The sequence below is a fragment of the Rattus norvegicus genome, chromosome 10 (genome assembly GCF_036323735.1).
Source record: "Rattus norvegicus strain BN/NHsdMcwi chromosome 10, GRCr8, whole genome shotgun sequence".
NCBI classification, from domain to species: Eukaryota; Metazoa; Chordata; class Mammalia; order Rodentia; family Muridae; genus Rattus; species Rattus norvegicus.
This window is the reverse complement of record NC_086028.1, coordinates 90,827,346-90,841,772: the sequence shown is the minus strand read 5'-3', so window position 1 is coordinate 90,841,772 and position 14,427 is coordinate 90,827,346. Positions and strand designations below refer to the sequence as shown.

At 49.7% G+C, this 14,427-nt stretch overlaps 1 protein-coding gene across 6 annotated transcripts in view; it reads left to right on the top strand.

Annotated features, from left to right (window-relative positions):
- The window catches only part of Marchf10 (membrane associated ring-CH-type finger 10), a 143,054-nt gene extending 133,928 nt beyond the window's left edge, over window positions 1–9,126 (top strand). For 3 of the 6 annotated variants that reach the window (XM_039086143.2, NM_001013973.1, XM_017597338.3), the window contains 2 exons: window positions 5,483–5,525; window positions 8,719–9,126. In XM_039086143.2, the coding sequence (XP_038942071.1) occupies window positions 5,483–5,525; window positions 8,719–8,774 (99 nt within the window). In that variant the 3' untranslated portion in view covers window positions 8,775–9,126. Of the gene's footprint in view, window positions 1–5,482; window positions 6,159–8,718 lie in introns of those variants that run through there. The other 3 variants (XM_063269194.1, XM_063269193.1, XM_039086145.2) reach the window with 1 other exon arrangement.
- Window positions 9,127–14,427: the final 5,301 nt, after the last annotated feature.

Below are 14,427 nucleotides of genomic sequence, written 5' to 3'. Positions count from 1 at the left end.
TACAGCATTGCATCTCAGGAAACTTCTAGCAAATCGTTCTGGAAGAGGGGTAAGCTATGTCAGAGGCAAGCTGGGAACCAGAGAGGGACCAGCTCCTCACCGCCAGCTCACATTTAACTTGGAAAACCTTGAAATACATCTCACCCACTCCAAGCAGGAAGCAGTAACTGGTTATAAATAGTCAGTGAAGAGGCTTCCACAGAGCTGGAGAGACAGCTCAGCGGTTAAGGGTTGCGTTGCTCCTGCAGGAGACCCACACCAGGGGCTCACAACAGCCTAACTGCAGTGCTGGGAGAGCCACACCCTCTGCTGGCCTTCCTAGTTACCACACTCACATGCGCGTACCCGTACACAGACACAGGAACGCTCGAGTGCGTGCGCTCACACACACACACACACACACACACATGTGCGCACACACACAGACACACACACAGACACACAGACACACACACACACACACACACACACACACACACACACAAGCATCCACAGGAAAGCAGGAAGCCAGTAGAGGGTGTCAAATCCACCTGCTTCTGGATTTTGTGTCAGGATTTCCAGAACTGGAGTAGGTAGCCTTTGGCAAAGGAGAGGGGCTGAATCAGAAGAGACACTTCATTCCTTTGCTAGCAGGACTGGAGAAGCTCTCTGTGGCAGGCTTGTGTCTCATGAGGAGGCGCTAGGATGTAGGCTCTCAAGGGTGGTTGGTGACTGTCACTTCCTCACTGTAGCATGCACTGTTCTGTACCAGGGGCTAGAGTGGTAGATGGGTCACTTTCTTATCAGTGTGATAAAATACCTGGAAAAAGTAAAGACAGATAGACAGACAGACACAGACAGACAGACAGCAACTGAAGGAAGGATTTATTTTGGCACATAGTTTGAGGGGACATATATCCAACATAGCAGGAAGCACATGGTGACGAGACCAGCTTGTCTGTGGTGGCAGGATCACGACAAAATCTATGCACACCTCAGCAGACTAGAAAGCAGAGAGATGAATCCTGGCTTTTCTCTTTTAACGTCTTGTTGTTGTTGTTTGTTTGTTTGTTTGTTTGTTTGTTTTGAGGCAAGAGCTTTCTGTGTATACCCAGCTGGCCTAGAACTCAATAATAATGCAGGCCAACCAGGCTGGCTTATGACCTCACCGACCCGTCTGCATCCCCCTCTCTAAATTCTGGGAGAAAAGGTATGTGCCACCATGCCTGAGTCCTTTTACTCTTCTTCATTTAGTCCTGGACAACAGCCCTTGGGATGGCTCCCCTCCCATTCAGGGTGGGTCTTCCTCCCTCACAGACACACCCATGGTGAGCCTCATTAACACCCTAGGTGTTTCTTAATGCAATCAAGCCAGCCATGGGAACTAACTCTCACAGATGGGACTCTGTCAGAGAAAGTGACTGTATGACCTGATATGTATGATATCCTGATGCCTCCTTTCTTTGAGGAGCTTAAGGTCAAGTTGAGAAACAAAATCTATAATGTTGGGGTCCAGGAGTCACCTGACACAAAGAGCATGAACATCGGTCTCATTCAGACATGGATAGTTTGTGGTGCATACACCCCAGGATTGGTCGATTAGGGCCATGATCCAGGCTCAGGAGCCGAGTTAAGATCCTACAGGGTTTTTAAGCCTAAAATCCACAAACATCTGTGCCAAGTTATTCCACCAGTCAGGATTTAAGGATGGGGATTTCCTTAGGAACGTGTCTGTGTTGTACACTCATCCTGCTCCCATTGGTTGGGGTATTCAACTGTGGCAGGGGGCTTGCCTTGTCTAACATTCATGTCCTAACTTGTCTACCAGGATGGGACTTGTCTTGTCTAACATTTATGGCTTAACTTGCCAACCGAGATGTCGATTACACACATACACGTGTCTTTCTGCCAAGTAGGATGTCAGTTCCCAGGGAGGTCTTGGGAACTTAAACTTTACTCAACCACTACTCAAAATGGAAGTCTTATTCCAAATAGTTTCTTATATTGGTGTGGGTGTCTCTCTTACGTTGGGGTCCATCCCCGGGGGCAGCTTATAAACCATAAAAGCTTATACACGGGTGCAGGAAGTGCTGCTGGGTGGTTGGGTCCAGGCTTACTGTGGGTGACTATACAAAGCCGTTCTTCTGACTTCTATCATGACTGGTTTCCAAGGGCACAGAACATAACAGAATGTATAATCAACTTGGGCATGAGAAGGTTTCCTAGTAACAGCAGAAGCAACATAGGAGAAAGTTTCCTTATAATATTAGTAACAGAACAAAATGGCAGGCTGGATGGGTATCAGTTACCTAGGCCTGAACATCTTGTCTAGGCCTTAATGGTAAAAATAAAATAACGACAACAACAACAACTGGAGAACCCACAGGTCCAGTGAGCACACAGGGACTGTGAAGTAAACAGCACATCTTCCATAGCTGGGCCTTGCTGGTGGTTCCAGTGACAGATTGTTTCTGGGCTGTTTGAAGATAAAACCAGGCCTTCTAAACTTGTCCCTCCTTTAGACACAGGGTTACCGTGTTTGACTGCAGACCATGCACTGGGCACTACATAGTCCAGGGACATTGGGAGCCAAAGAAAGCTACGGTGAGGTGGTTGGTTACTCTTTACCAACTTGGGCACGGAACCGTGGTTCCCCAGTGCCTGGGAAACGACTGGTACGGAATAGACGCTCAGTCGGGCTTCACAGTCCAGGAAATTCCTGAGTCAGAATCAATTTCCTTCTGGTAGCAAGTCTTGAGTTTCATTTTAGAGAAAGGACAGTACACATCTGTACTGAGTACGATAGACAATTCAAGGTATACTCATGTATCCCGTGAACCCACTGTGTGCTGCTGGGTTCTAAATTATATCCTGTGAATACAGAAATAATGGGGACAAATGCTGCCTGTAAGGGACTCAGCTTCTACAGAGAGAGCACATGGAGCTTGGGGGGGAAGGCTCAGCCATTAGGATGGAGTACTGCTCTTCTTAAGCCTGAGGTGTAGGCAGGGTGCAGAGGACCACGTTTGGCTATCAGCATCCATTTTAGGTAGCTCACAGTCACTGGTTACTCCAGCCCCAGGAGATCTGACACCCTCTTCAGGCATACACACACACACACACACACACACACACACACACACACACACATACAATTAAAGATAAAACAAATCATTAAATAAGTTAATTAATTGAGAGCACTCCTGTGTAACCAAGGGACCCTGAGCCTGTTTGTGTTGCGGTAGAAGACTGAAGCAGATGAGGAGATGAAATGAGGAACCCTCGTCCCCCTCTTCTACACACTTCTCCAGGGCAGATCTCCAGCCAGGATTCCCTCCCTATACTGCTGCTGGGAAACCCTGGCCTTTGACCCGGCAGGGTGTGTCCTTTGCCCTGGGTCCTTGCTGCTTTGGCCATGTTGCTGCCATGGCTTTTGTCAGCTGAAGTGCAAAGGAGATGATGCTTAGCCTGAACATCAAAGATGGTGGCAGACGGACCGGGATGGTGGACTGGGAAAGTATACCCCATACAGAAGCCATGCAGTATGGAGACATGGAAACCTGCAGAGTCAGAGGATATCAAGAAGCTGTGTGACAGGGGCTGTGTGGCAGGAAGTGAGCCTGCGGTGTAGGCAGGGTGCAGGGCTGAAAGGCTGAGGGGTGGCTCTGGAGGCTACTGGACAGTTTCCAGCCTGGGACTGACACCCTGGTATTTGAGTGATAAGGGCAGGAGACACCTGCAGGGTAGACTGGAGGAAGCCAGCTGTGTGGCCCTTACAGTGGCTTAGAGAGATAAGGGGCCCAGCAGAGAGCATGGGTGATAATATTCTCTTCCTCCCTCCCCAAATACATGCTCAGCTGCGTGCATGCGTGCGTCCGTGCATGTGTGTGTGTGTGCGAGTGTGTATGTGTGTGTATGTGTATGTGTGCATGCATGTGTGTGTGCGGGTGTGCATGTGTGTATGTGTGCGTGCGTGTGTGTATGTGTGTTTATGTGTATGTGTGCGTGCGTGCATGTGTGTGTGCGCGTGTGTGTGTGTGCGTGCGTGCGTGCGTGCGCACACTTGCGTGCGTGCGTGTGTGTGTGTGTGTGTGCCCTCGCTCAGAGGACAGCTGAAGGAAGCACTGATGTTATTCTATGAAGGTGCCCAGCAGAAAGCTGGCCCTTCCTCAGGTGCCTGTGACAGGAGCATCTCCAGGGACCACAGGACTCTGGCAGCCTCAGTTCGTGCAGCCTAGCTCGTCCTGTAGTCTGATGGGCACAGTCTGGCCTGGACCTGGACGTTAGATTTAAATGGATTTCCCTTTCACACCCACACTCGACATGCCATTATTTCGAGTCAGTTCCCCCAGAGCCCCCATCATGGCCTTCCTCCTCATCTGATTCTTGTCTTTGACCACTGGTGTCTTCAGAAGAGAGTGCCTTCCCCTCGTCCTCTGCTAGGGTAGTGCCAGAGGTCACAGGGAGCACACCGACTGGCCTCGGAGGCAGACGGTGCCACAGGTCCATTCTTGCAGACCACTCCGATTTACAGCTATTTCTACAAAATCAGAAACTCTGGGTTCAAGGAGTCAAATCTACCCAAACATGGAAAGTCCAGCTTTGGCCCGTGGTTAGAAAAGGACCTCTGCTCAGCAGGACAGGGGTTGGTTGAACAGAGTGGGGGGGTTGGTCAGATGTCTATCTCCGTGATCTATGGGCACCTGCCACAGAGGGTGGCAGGGTGAGGTTGCCTCGGCTGACCACAGCATAGGCATAGAGATTAGTACAATCCTGATGTATAAACCCACAGGTAACCAGGACCTGCTATTCTAGATGAAATCCCATCCTTCCCCTGCCCCTCCCTTGGGCACAGAAAAGAGCCCGAGGACAAGAGGTGCCTCCACCCAGCCCAGGGAGCTGACCAGTGACATTGTCCAGCACCCCTTGTTTTGTCTTCAGCCAGTCACAAAGTCCCCGTTCTTCCCAGGGAAATAGCACCAAGCCCTTGGCTATGGGGCCCACATCCTTGCAGCCTGGCACAGTGGGCTCCCACGGAGTACACAGCATTTCTTATTGTGGCATAAAATGCCATAAAATCAGAACAAAGAGAGCCCAGGGCCTGGACGGGTCGGCAGCTTCCTGCTGAGCAGAGAATACAAGCGATTGTTTAAAAGCCAGTGGCGAGGCAAGTGGCCAATTAGCACAGCTTCCCTCCCCGCTGCCTGTAAATTGTGCCGGGACCATCAGAAAGGGATTCTGCTATTCAGATCAATTGCTGAAAGGAAGCAAGTCTGTTCACACTGCCAAATATAGAAGCCCCAAAGCAGCAAAGGTGACCTGGGTTATCACCGCACTGTCCTTGGGACAAGCTGATCTCCATCGGTGCAGAAAAGCAGCCCTGATCCTGGGCACCTTGGCGAGTCACAGGGAGTTCTAGGACGTTCTGAGGCCAGGGAGTTCTATATCTGTTCACAGTTGCATTGTAAAAACAACTCATGTCTCATTGTCTTCTCTCTCATAGATGTCAAGAAATTACCCACAACCCAGACCGGAAGAAAGCGAAAGTAGGTTTGGGGGTCCATCCTGTCCTGCCCCCTCTAAGGGTGTCTGCTGGGTTGCCCCCTTTCTGTTCCTGTGTTGAACCTAACAGCCTTGAAGGAAGTTATGACCACCACCCAGAGGCAAAAGTAACCCTGCCAAGCTTCGGGAAACATTAGGCTTAGCTGAAAATCAATCAAGACAGACGGTTGGATATGGGGCAGATAAGATTTTTTAATTCATCCTGAAACCAAAGAAAAGGGTCAACTAGACGGAAGAGAGAGCTTTCCTTGTTAGGATCCTCAGCATCCAACCCTTAATGGAGGACTGGTTGGTTTGTGTGTGTGTGTGTGTGTGTGTGTGTGTGTGTGTGTGTGTGTGTGGTTTTTTTTTTTTTTTTCTTGCCAGGATACTGCCTGGGATTTTCCTCCCCGGATCCTAAAAGCAGGCTGATTAGCCATTACCAGAGAGATGGTTCCTTTGACAAGCAAGTGTTTTGATTGGATTTTGATGCCATTAAGGACATCAAGTGAGTCTGTTGCATTCAGGGGTTGAACAAAGCCAACAGGTCTCCAGTCTCCTTCAAACGGGTTTCTTATTCCATAGAAATTCCCCCTGGAGAAAAATGAGCCTAATTAAAGCAGAGCGCTCAGAGGCAAGCCTTAAGAAAGACTCTATCCACAGAGAGAATAAGCGTCGCAGGGAATTGGAGGGATGTGACTACTGGGTCTCTCTGGGTTCTTCAAGGAAACAATTTACAATGGTCTGCCCTGCAAGCTTTAGGAGAGTGATTCCCACGTTGGCATCAACAATCTCCAGAACTTACCCTAAACACCGATTCCCGGGCCCTCGCATTGACTCCACTCCAGCGGTGGGGTGGGGCTCTGGAATGTGTCTTTCATGCACAGCCCACAGACCGGGTTGATGCAACCCATTGCAGGGATGCTTCGTGGACCCCTCCCCTAAACCCCACAAATAAATACCTGACCAGAAGAGACATTGCACCAGTCCAGAGCTCCCCAGGGTGGTGCCAAGACTGCAACCCTGGGGAAGCCAGTTTGCTATTCAGGGCACGCAGTTCTAGGGAGCCAGGCTCGCGGTGCTCAGAGATGGGGAAGGCCCTTCTTTATACAAAAGGAGCTCCTGGAGCCCCAAACCCTGCGCGATGTGGGGTCCAGGCCAACTGAACGAGATCTTAGGACTGCCGCGCAGTCGCCCCCAGACCCCAGCCTTGCCGCCTGGGTGCAGCCGGGAAATCTGCGGTAAGATGTCCAAAAGACCATTGTGTCGCCGCCTGCATGCCAACCTCCTAGGGACCGCACCTCGGCCAGGCGTCCGCTCACGGTTTCTCAGCGTGACTTCAGCGAGAGCCTCCTGCTCCTACAGGGACGTGACAGGGAGCAGGGCTTGGTCCCCAACTGGGAGACCTTCCGAGGGTCCTGTCGCCCCGGCCCCGCCCCGCCTCCGAGATGCCCGCATCGCTACCAGGTTGGGAACCTGCGGCACCGGGCGCGTCCGAAAGCGTTCGACTGGGCAGGGGCGCCCCCTAGTGTCCCGTGCGAGCGCTGTATCCTGTCCCCCGCGGGGGCTCGCCCAGACATAGGGTCGAAGCACAGGTTCAAGACCGGAAGGGCAGCTTTAGCTTCTAAACCTGCGTCACAGGAGGCTGTTCTCCCTGGGTTCGTCCCCAGGGGATGCTTAAAAAAGGAATCTCGGCAGCGTGGTGGCCTAAGCCGACTGCGGTGAGTTCCAGCCCAGGCTGCATTGTATAGTTAAGTCCAGGGCATTTGTGTCAACCACCACCACAAAAAAAAAAAAAAAAAAAAAAAAAAAAAAAGCCTCCACAGAGAAGGAAGGGATCTGTTCCCTCTTCTCTTTGTTGCTCCCTTCCATGCAGATGTATGGAAGCTGGCCCAGCTCCTGAATCATTCACAGGCCGTAGGGCAGTAGGTGCTTTCCTGGAAGTACAGGCCAGGTTCCTTCTGCCTGCCCCCAGCCTACACTTCCCAGGTATTGGTAGGGAGGGAAGAGTCAATCCAGGCTGTGCAGAGCCCAAGGCGAGAGGCACTAACACGCTGTTCGCCATGATTGACCACTGGCCACCCTTACCCTGTCTTTGTGCCAAAGCCACTATCAAGACAAAAGTCAGGCATCAGGGGAGCCCAGCCCAACCCCTGGGCCACATTCCTCCTCTTTGGTCCGTGCAGCCTGGCATGACTCACCTGGCTGGCAGCATTCGGTTAATATTGCCTGCAGAGTCACGGCTGTGACCTGCCCTTCCCAGTTCAGTCCAGGTAAACACAGCGGGAAAGGGCAAAACATCAAGGCACAGAGAGTTGTCACAAAGGGTGCCAGCTGTCTTATGGCCCCGTTGTGCCCAAGTTAGCCTTCTTACCGGGCACCATTCCCTGAACAAAAGCCCCCCGTCAGTAACATTGAGGAGAGGGCATCCTCAGATGTGGGAGCCAACCTGTGACAGGGCTTCTGACACAGCTGCTCTGACAGCTGCTTCCCGGCCCACACAGATGACCATCACCGAAGCCAAGAGGAAGGCCAGGAAGAGGGCTCATGGCCTGCTGCTGTGCGTACAATGATGAGTGAACCCAGACAAACAAGAGAGCCAACTCCAGTGTGCCCCCAGCCTTCTGGGAATGTACACTGGATGAGGAAGCCAAGAGAGCTGGAGTGGCTGGGGCGTCCTTGGGACCAGGAACAGAGCTGAGGGTGTCTGAGTGTGAATGGCCAGGTGTCATTTACTCCAGTTCCCTGCACCTCTTCTGTAATAATGCATTTCTACACAGTCTGGGAACATTTCCTCAAACCAAGACAAAAAGAAGCATAGAGAACAAGAGTTTCTCCAAGAATACGGAGAACCCCTCTCCTGTTTCATCTGCTGTGCTTGGACCCTTCTGCCACCCCCAGTGCCACCACCATGCAGCAGAGTTAACTTGGGAACATCATTCTGAGAGAAGACAAGGGCTCTACCTTGTCAGCCTGCAGACGTTATCACCAGACTGGTGTCTGAAATAGAGTCCTAGAGCAGCCTGCAGTTCAGCTACCCCTGGCCCAGCTGGAGCCCTAGTGCGGGCAGCCCCCAACCCCAGATTAAAGTGTCTGTTTCCCCACACTGTTCCAGGCCAGAGTGGGGAAAAGAATGGCAGTGGTGCTACGTCCCGTCTGCTGCGGCCCCGCAGCCTGAGAGATGGTCTTGCTTTCTAGGTTCCGAGTCTGGAGATGGCAATGAAAGCAACGTTTACCCAGGCCGGGTCATCTAGCAAGGGAGCTGGTCGTGGAGTGCGACAGAGACCTCTCCACCCAGAAGCCCTTTACGTGTCCCCCAGTGCCTCCCTTCTTCCCTCCTCTTTACTGAAACTGAAGCCAATGTGTTCGCAGTTACCATTTTCACCCGTGCCACTCCTTTTGGGGGTCTGGCTTGAGCATCCATGGGCAGCCACAGGGACCTTCCCAGCCAGCACAGGCAAAACAGCCGAGCCCCCAGTGTGCTGCCCTGCTGCTGCCCCTCAGCCCAGAAGCCTGGGCTCCCAGTGCTGAGGCCCTCTGTTCAGGCCTCAGCCCACCCTGAGTCGAGTGGAGCCATGCATTCAGTAAACTGACTTTATTCTCCCATTTGTTTTGTGGTTATTTCTTCCCAGGTTGACAGTCCTGAGTCACAACCTGCCTCTCACTCCACTTGCCAGAGTCTGACACACCTCAGGCTCCTATAGGCTGGGGCAAGTGGGTCCCACTTAGGATCACTTGTGGGTGTGGACTCAGCAATCAAAGACCCACACGACTTAGGGTGATTAAAAAGTCCAGGGCATGGGGGCTGGAGAGTTGGCTCAGTGGTTAAGAGCATTGACTGCTCTTCCAAAGGTCCTGAGTTCAATTCCCAGCAACCACATGGTGGCTCACAACCATCTATAATGAGATCTGGGGTCATCTTCTGGCCTCCAGGCACACATGCAGACAGAAAACTGTATGATGTATACATAATAAATAAATAAATAAATATTAAAAAAAAAAGAGGGATTGGGGATTTAGCTCAGTGGTAGAGTGCTTGCCTAGCAAGCACAAGGCCCTGGGTTCGGTCCCCAGCTCCGAAAAAAAGAAAAAAAAGAAAGAAAGAAAAAAAAAAGTCCAGGGCTGGGTTGTGGGAAAAGTGTGTACGTAGCAGAGGGCATGACAGAGAAGCCTGGTGGTACACGCCTGTAATCTCAGTACTGGGGCAGGGGGATTACAAATTGGAGGCCAGCCTCCACTATATAGAAAGACCTAGTCTCAGAACTCTAGAGAGAGAAACAGAGACTAAAGTAGGCTTTCGAAAAAAACCAAAAAACAAAAAAACAAACAAACAAACAAAAAAACCTGCTCTTCCAGAGGTCCTGAGTTCAATTCCCAGCAACCACATGGTGGCTCACAACCATCTGTAATGGCATCTGATGCCCTCTACTGGTGTGTGAAGAAAGCGACAGTGCAGTCACATAAAATAAATAAATTAAAAAAAAATGGTGGAAAGTAGAAAGCACCGTGCACGATGTACACTAAATTGAAGAAACTCCATCCTGAAGACTTCATGCCTACCGTTCCACTTGTACGCAGTTTCTAGAGAAGGCAAAGCTACAGGGCAGAAGGCAGATCTGTGATCTCTGGGAAATGAAAAGGGAGTAGAAATGAGGTGAGGAAGGTGTCGGAGTGGCTCTGTGAGGACAGTCACAGAGCCGGGGAAACATGCTCAGACTCTCTGAATCCCATGTTTGGACTATGGGAGTCTGAAAGCCCGACTGGGTACTTGTGCTCCCCTAAATGTCCTCAAAACAGGGGACAGGAGAGAAAAAGGAGGTAAAAGAAAAGTCAAATGGAGAGAGGCACTCACTTTGCATGCATGGACCATGGGTGCGTCCTCAGCACCACATCCGTGATGTGCGGTTAAGCCTGCTGCCATCCCAGCATTCAGGAGGTTAGGCAGGAGGATCAGATGGTAATACAGGCAAGGACGGTCGTGTGCGTGTGTGTGTGCCTGCGAGAGAGAGAGAGAGAGAGAGAGAGAGAGAGAGAGAGAGAGAGAGAGAGAGAGAGAGAGAGAGAGGAGAAACAGAGACAGAGAGACAGGGAGACAGGGAGACAGAGAACACCACAATGAGCCCAGGATTTATTGGTTTTAATTTAGATTTATTTTAATTGTATACATGAAGGACTCTGGCCAGCTGAGCATGGTGAGCATGTCCCCCATTCCCTCGGCCTTGCTAAAAGCCATTAGGTCACATCCCTAAAGCTAGCCAGCCCCCAAGGCCTACTTCCTTATTTGGCCACTTCCTTCTCCCAAGGCTGACCCCCAAGATCCAGCTAACAAAGTTTTTAAGGCCAGCAATCAGAGCCCCCTGGCTCCTAACTAACATGGCAAGTTAAAGTTAAACACCTCGTCCTAACACGGGGTCCCCTGTTACCCTTATAAGCTGCCATTTGCCTGTGGCCTTGTTTGCCTCCTCTCTATCCAGAGGCTGTCCTTTGTCCCCAGGGACAAATACCCCTCCCCTCCCCCTTGTTTCCTTCCCCTTCTCAGAGACCTCTTCCTCTGTCTCTTGTCCTGTTTCTTAATCCCTGCCCTCTGTCCCTCTGAGGCAAACAAATCTCCTTGGAGCTGAGAACTTGGTCTTGGGGGTCCAGAGCTGATCCTTTTTCTTTTCTTCTTTTTTTTTTTGGTTCTTTTTTTCCGGAGCTGGGGACCGAACCCAGGGCCTTGTGCTTCCTAGGCAAGCGCTCTACCACTGAGCTAAATCCCCAACCCAGCTGATCCTTTTTCTTACAGCACATATGCGTGTTTTGCCTGCAGGCATATAAATGTACTACGTGTGTCCTGTGCCTGCTGAGGTCAGAACAAGGAATTGTATAGACAGTTGCGAGCCTCTGTGTGAATGCTCAAACCCTGGTCCTCTGCAAAAGAAACAAGGGCTCTTAACTGTTAAGCCAACTCTCCAACTCTAAATAAATAATACTTTTAAAAAATGCTTATTCGGGGTTGAGGATTTAGCTCAGTGATAGAGCGCTTGCCTAGCAAGGGCAAGGCTCTGGGTTCGGTCCCCAGCTCTGGAAAAAAAAAAAAAACCTGAAACAAAAAATGCTTATTTGGGGGCTGGGGATTTAGCTCAGTGGTAGAGCGCTTACCTAGGAAGCGCAAGGCCCTGGGTTCGGTCCCCAGCTCCGAAAAAAAGAACAAAAAAAAAAAATGCTTATTTGAATGATGGGTTCATCGTGGTGTTGTGTTATATAAACAAAATTTAGATTGAACAAACATTCTTCTTGCCTTCAAGACCCATGCTCCTAGAACAACTCCCGCTTCCTAGCCTAGGGTCTCTCCTGGGGGCTCTGGATAAGACACTGCAGCTTGGAGATGACTCATGGGAGCAATGAAGTTTTCAAGAAGACTAATGTGGCTTACCTAAAATCTTGACCCACTTCTCTGGCGTGTCCCTTCTAAACAACGTGATTTAACTCGTGGAAATAAGGGGCGTCCAACCAAGCCAAGACCCAAGACCAGAGCAGAAGATGAACAACACCCTTGCTTGTTAGTAGATCTTAGACACGCTTCTGAAGTTGACAGCAGCTGAATAAAAATTAGTGGCATAAATAAAATTCAAAGTTTCGAGTGCTTGTGTTCAAACCTGGAACCCCTGGCTGCACATGGAGGCCCCAGCTACACAGAGAAATTGGCCCTTTTTTTTTTTTTTTAAACTGACATTTACGGTTAAGAGAAGATTTGTCCAAGAATTGGTCCCAAGAAGCATGGAGGAGGGGACAAGGCATGCTTGAAAAATAAAATGTATAGGGGCTAGAGGGACAGTCCAGTGGTTAGGGACACTAGCTACTTGCTGCATTCTGCACTCTTGCACAGGAAGTCTAGGCTAGATAACATAGCAAGATCTTGTCTCCAAATGAAAATAAAGTTTTACCAAGAGCTGACTGGAAGCCAAAGTGGCTATGTCAACATCCTGCCAGCCCCAGTCTACAGTAAGACGTGTTCAAACAGCTCCGCCCAGACCAGCAGGTCTCAACCTGCTTGTGACTCCTTGTGGGCTCACATATCTGATATCCTGCATATCAGATATTTACAATCTGATTCGCAACGGTAGCAACGGCTGTGAAATAGCAATGAAATAATCCTATGTTGGGGGTCACCACAACGTGGGAAACTGTATCAAAGGGTCTCAGTATTAAGAAGGCTGGCACTGCTCTGTCAAAGGTTTTCACCAGAAAACCATTGCAGGACTAGGAGATGGCTCAGTGGTTAAAGCGCCCGCTGTGAAAGCATGAAGTCTTGAGTTTGGATCCCTGGCACCCACACAAAAAAATGGGCCCGTCTGCCCATCTATAATTTCAGCGTGGATTCTGTTTGTTCAGTCAGTTGAGATTCAGTAAGAAACCCACTCTAGGGGTTGGGGATTTAGCTCAGTGGTAGAGCGCTTACCTAGGAAGCACAAGGCCCTGGGTTCGGTCCCCAACTCCGAAAAAAAGAAAAAAGAAAAAAAGAAAAAAAAAAAAAACCATGTACACTATTAGGGCTGGAGAGATGGAGAGATGGCTCAGTGGTTAAGAGCACCGACTGCTCTTCCCAAGGTCCTGAGTTCAAATCCCAGCAACCACATGGTGGCTCACAACCATCTGAAATGAGTCTGATGCCCTCTTCTGGTGTGTCTGAAGATAGCGACAGTGTAATCATAATATATAATAAATAAATAAAATATTTAAAAAAAAAGCAAGGAAGAGTGTGACAGAAAGACACCTAATGTAGTCTTGTGAATCTCACACTTACACAGCCGGTACACAACAGCATACACCGATATGCATATTACACATCAATTTTTTTTTTTGTTTTCTGTTTTGGTTTTTAAGACAGGTTTTCTCTACATGGCATTCCTGCCTGTCCTGGAGCTCACTCTGTAGACCAGGCTAGCCTGGAATTCATAGAGATCTGCCTCTGCCTCCTGAGTGCTAGATCTAAAGGCATGTACTGTCACTGCCTGTCCCCCAAACCTCCTCCTTAAAAAAACAAAAAACAAAAAAAAAAAAAAACCAAAGTTTGTGAAAAAACTGTGTTCTTTTCTATATAAAATGATTTCAAGGATTTACCCAGATAACCAGGATTATTTCCAGTGAAGTCAGCCATGAGAGAGAGACTGAGAATTCATGTCTACCTCTGGCCCCAGTCACCCAGGGGTATGCCTTTGACTTCTTGCTTCATCATTGATCAAAAGGCAGGGGCTGGCTATCCCACTCATGACCTCTGTGACACACTACGGCCTCCATGATGGGATGTCTTTGGTTTTTGTTTTGTTTTTTTATTTGGGGACAGAGGTTGCACAGGCGGAACACAAACATGAAGGGATGGGGAGATGAGTAGGATTGGGGTGCATGATGTGAAATTCACAAAGAATCAATAGAAAGTTAAAAAAAAAAAAGCAGGTTGGAAAAGACCGTCTTTCCCTCTGTGAATCAGCGAATCAATCATATTTTCCTAGAGAGTGATTGAAGAGCCCTGGGTAGGTCCCAGAACCTTCCCAAGCCTTTTCATTGTTGGGAATTGAACCCAGAGCCTTACGCACGCTAGGTAAGCGCCGCCGCCACCACCACCACTGAGCTGAGCCGCATACACAGACCAAACCTATAGCCAGTTTCACAACTGCCATCCTACATCAGCTAAGTGTGCACCAGTTTGGGAGTCCATAAAGAGGAGGAGGAGGTATGGAGCCCAGAGGCACCGGGACAGAGGTTCCCATACAGAAAAAGTCACTCAAGGTGAAGTGAGCCTGTGGGTCCCACTTACAGGACACTTCTTATGAACTCACCTGGAGATAAATGAGTCCTTGACACTTAGCTGTAACCCTCAGTCAGTCTGTATTATTAACCCTGTGTTGCCTGGAAGGAAGCTTACTC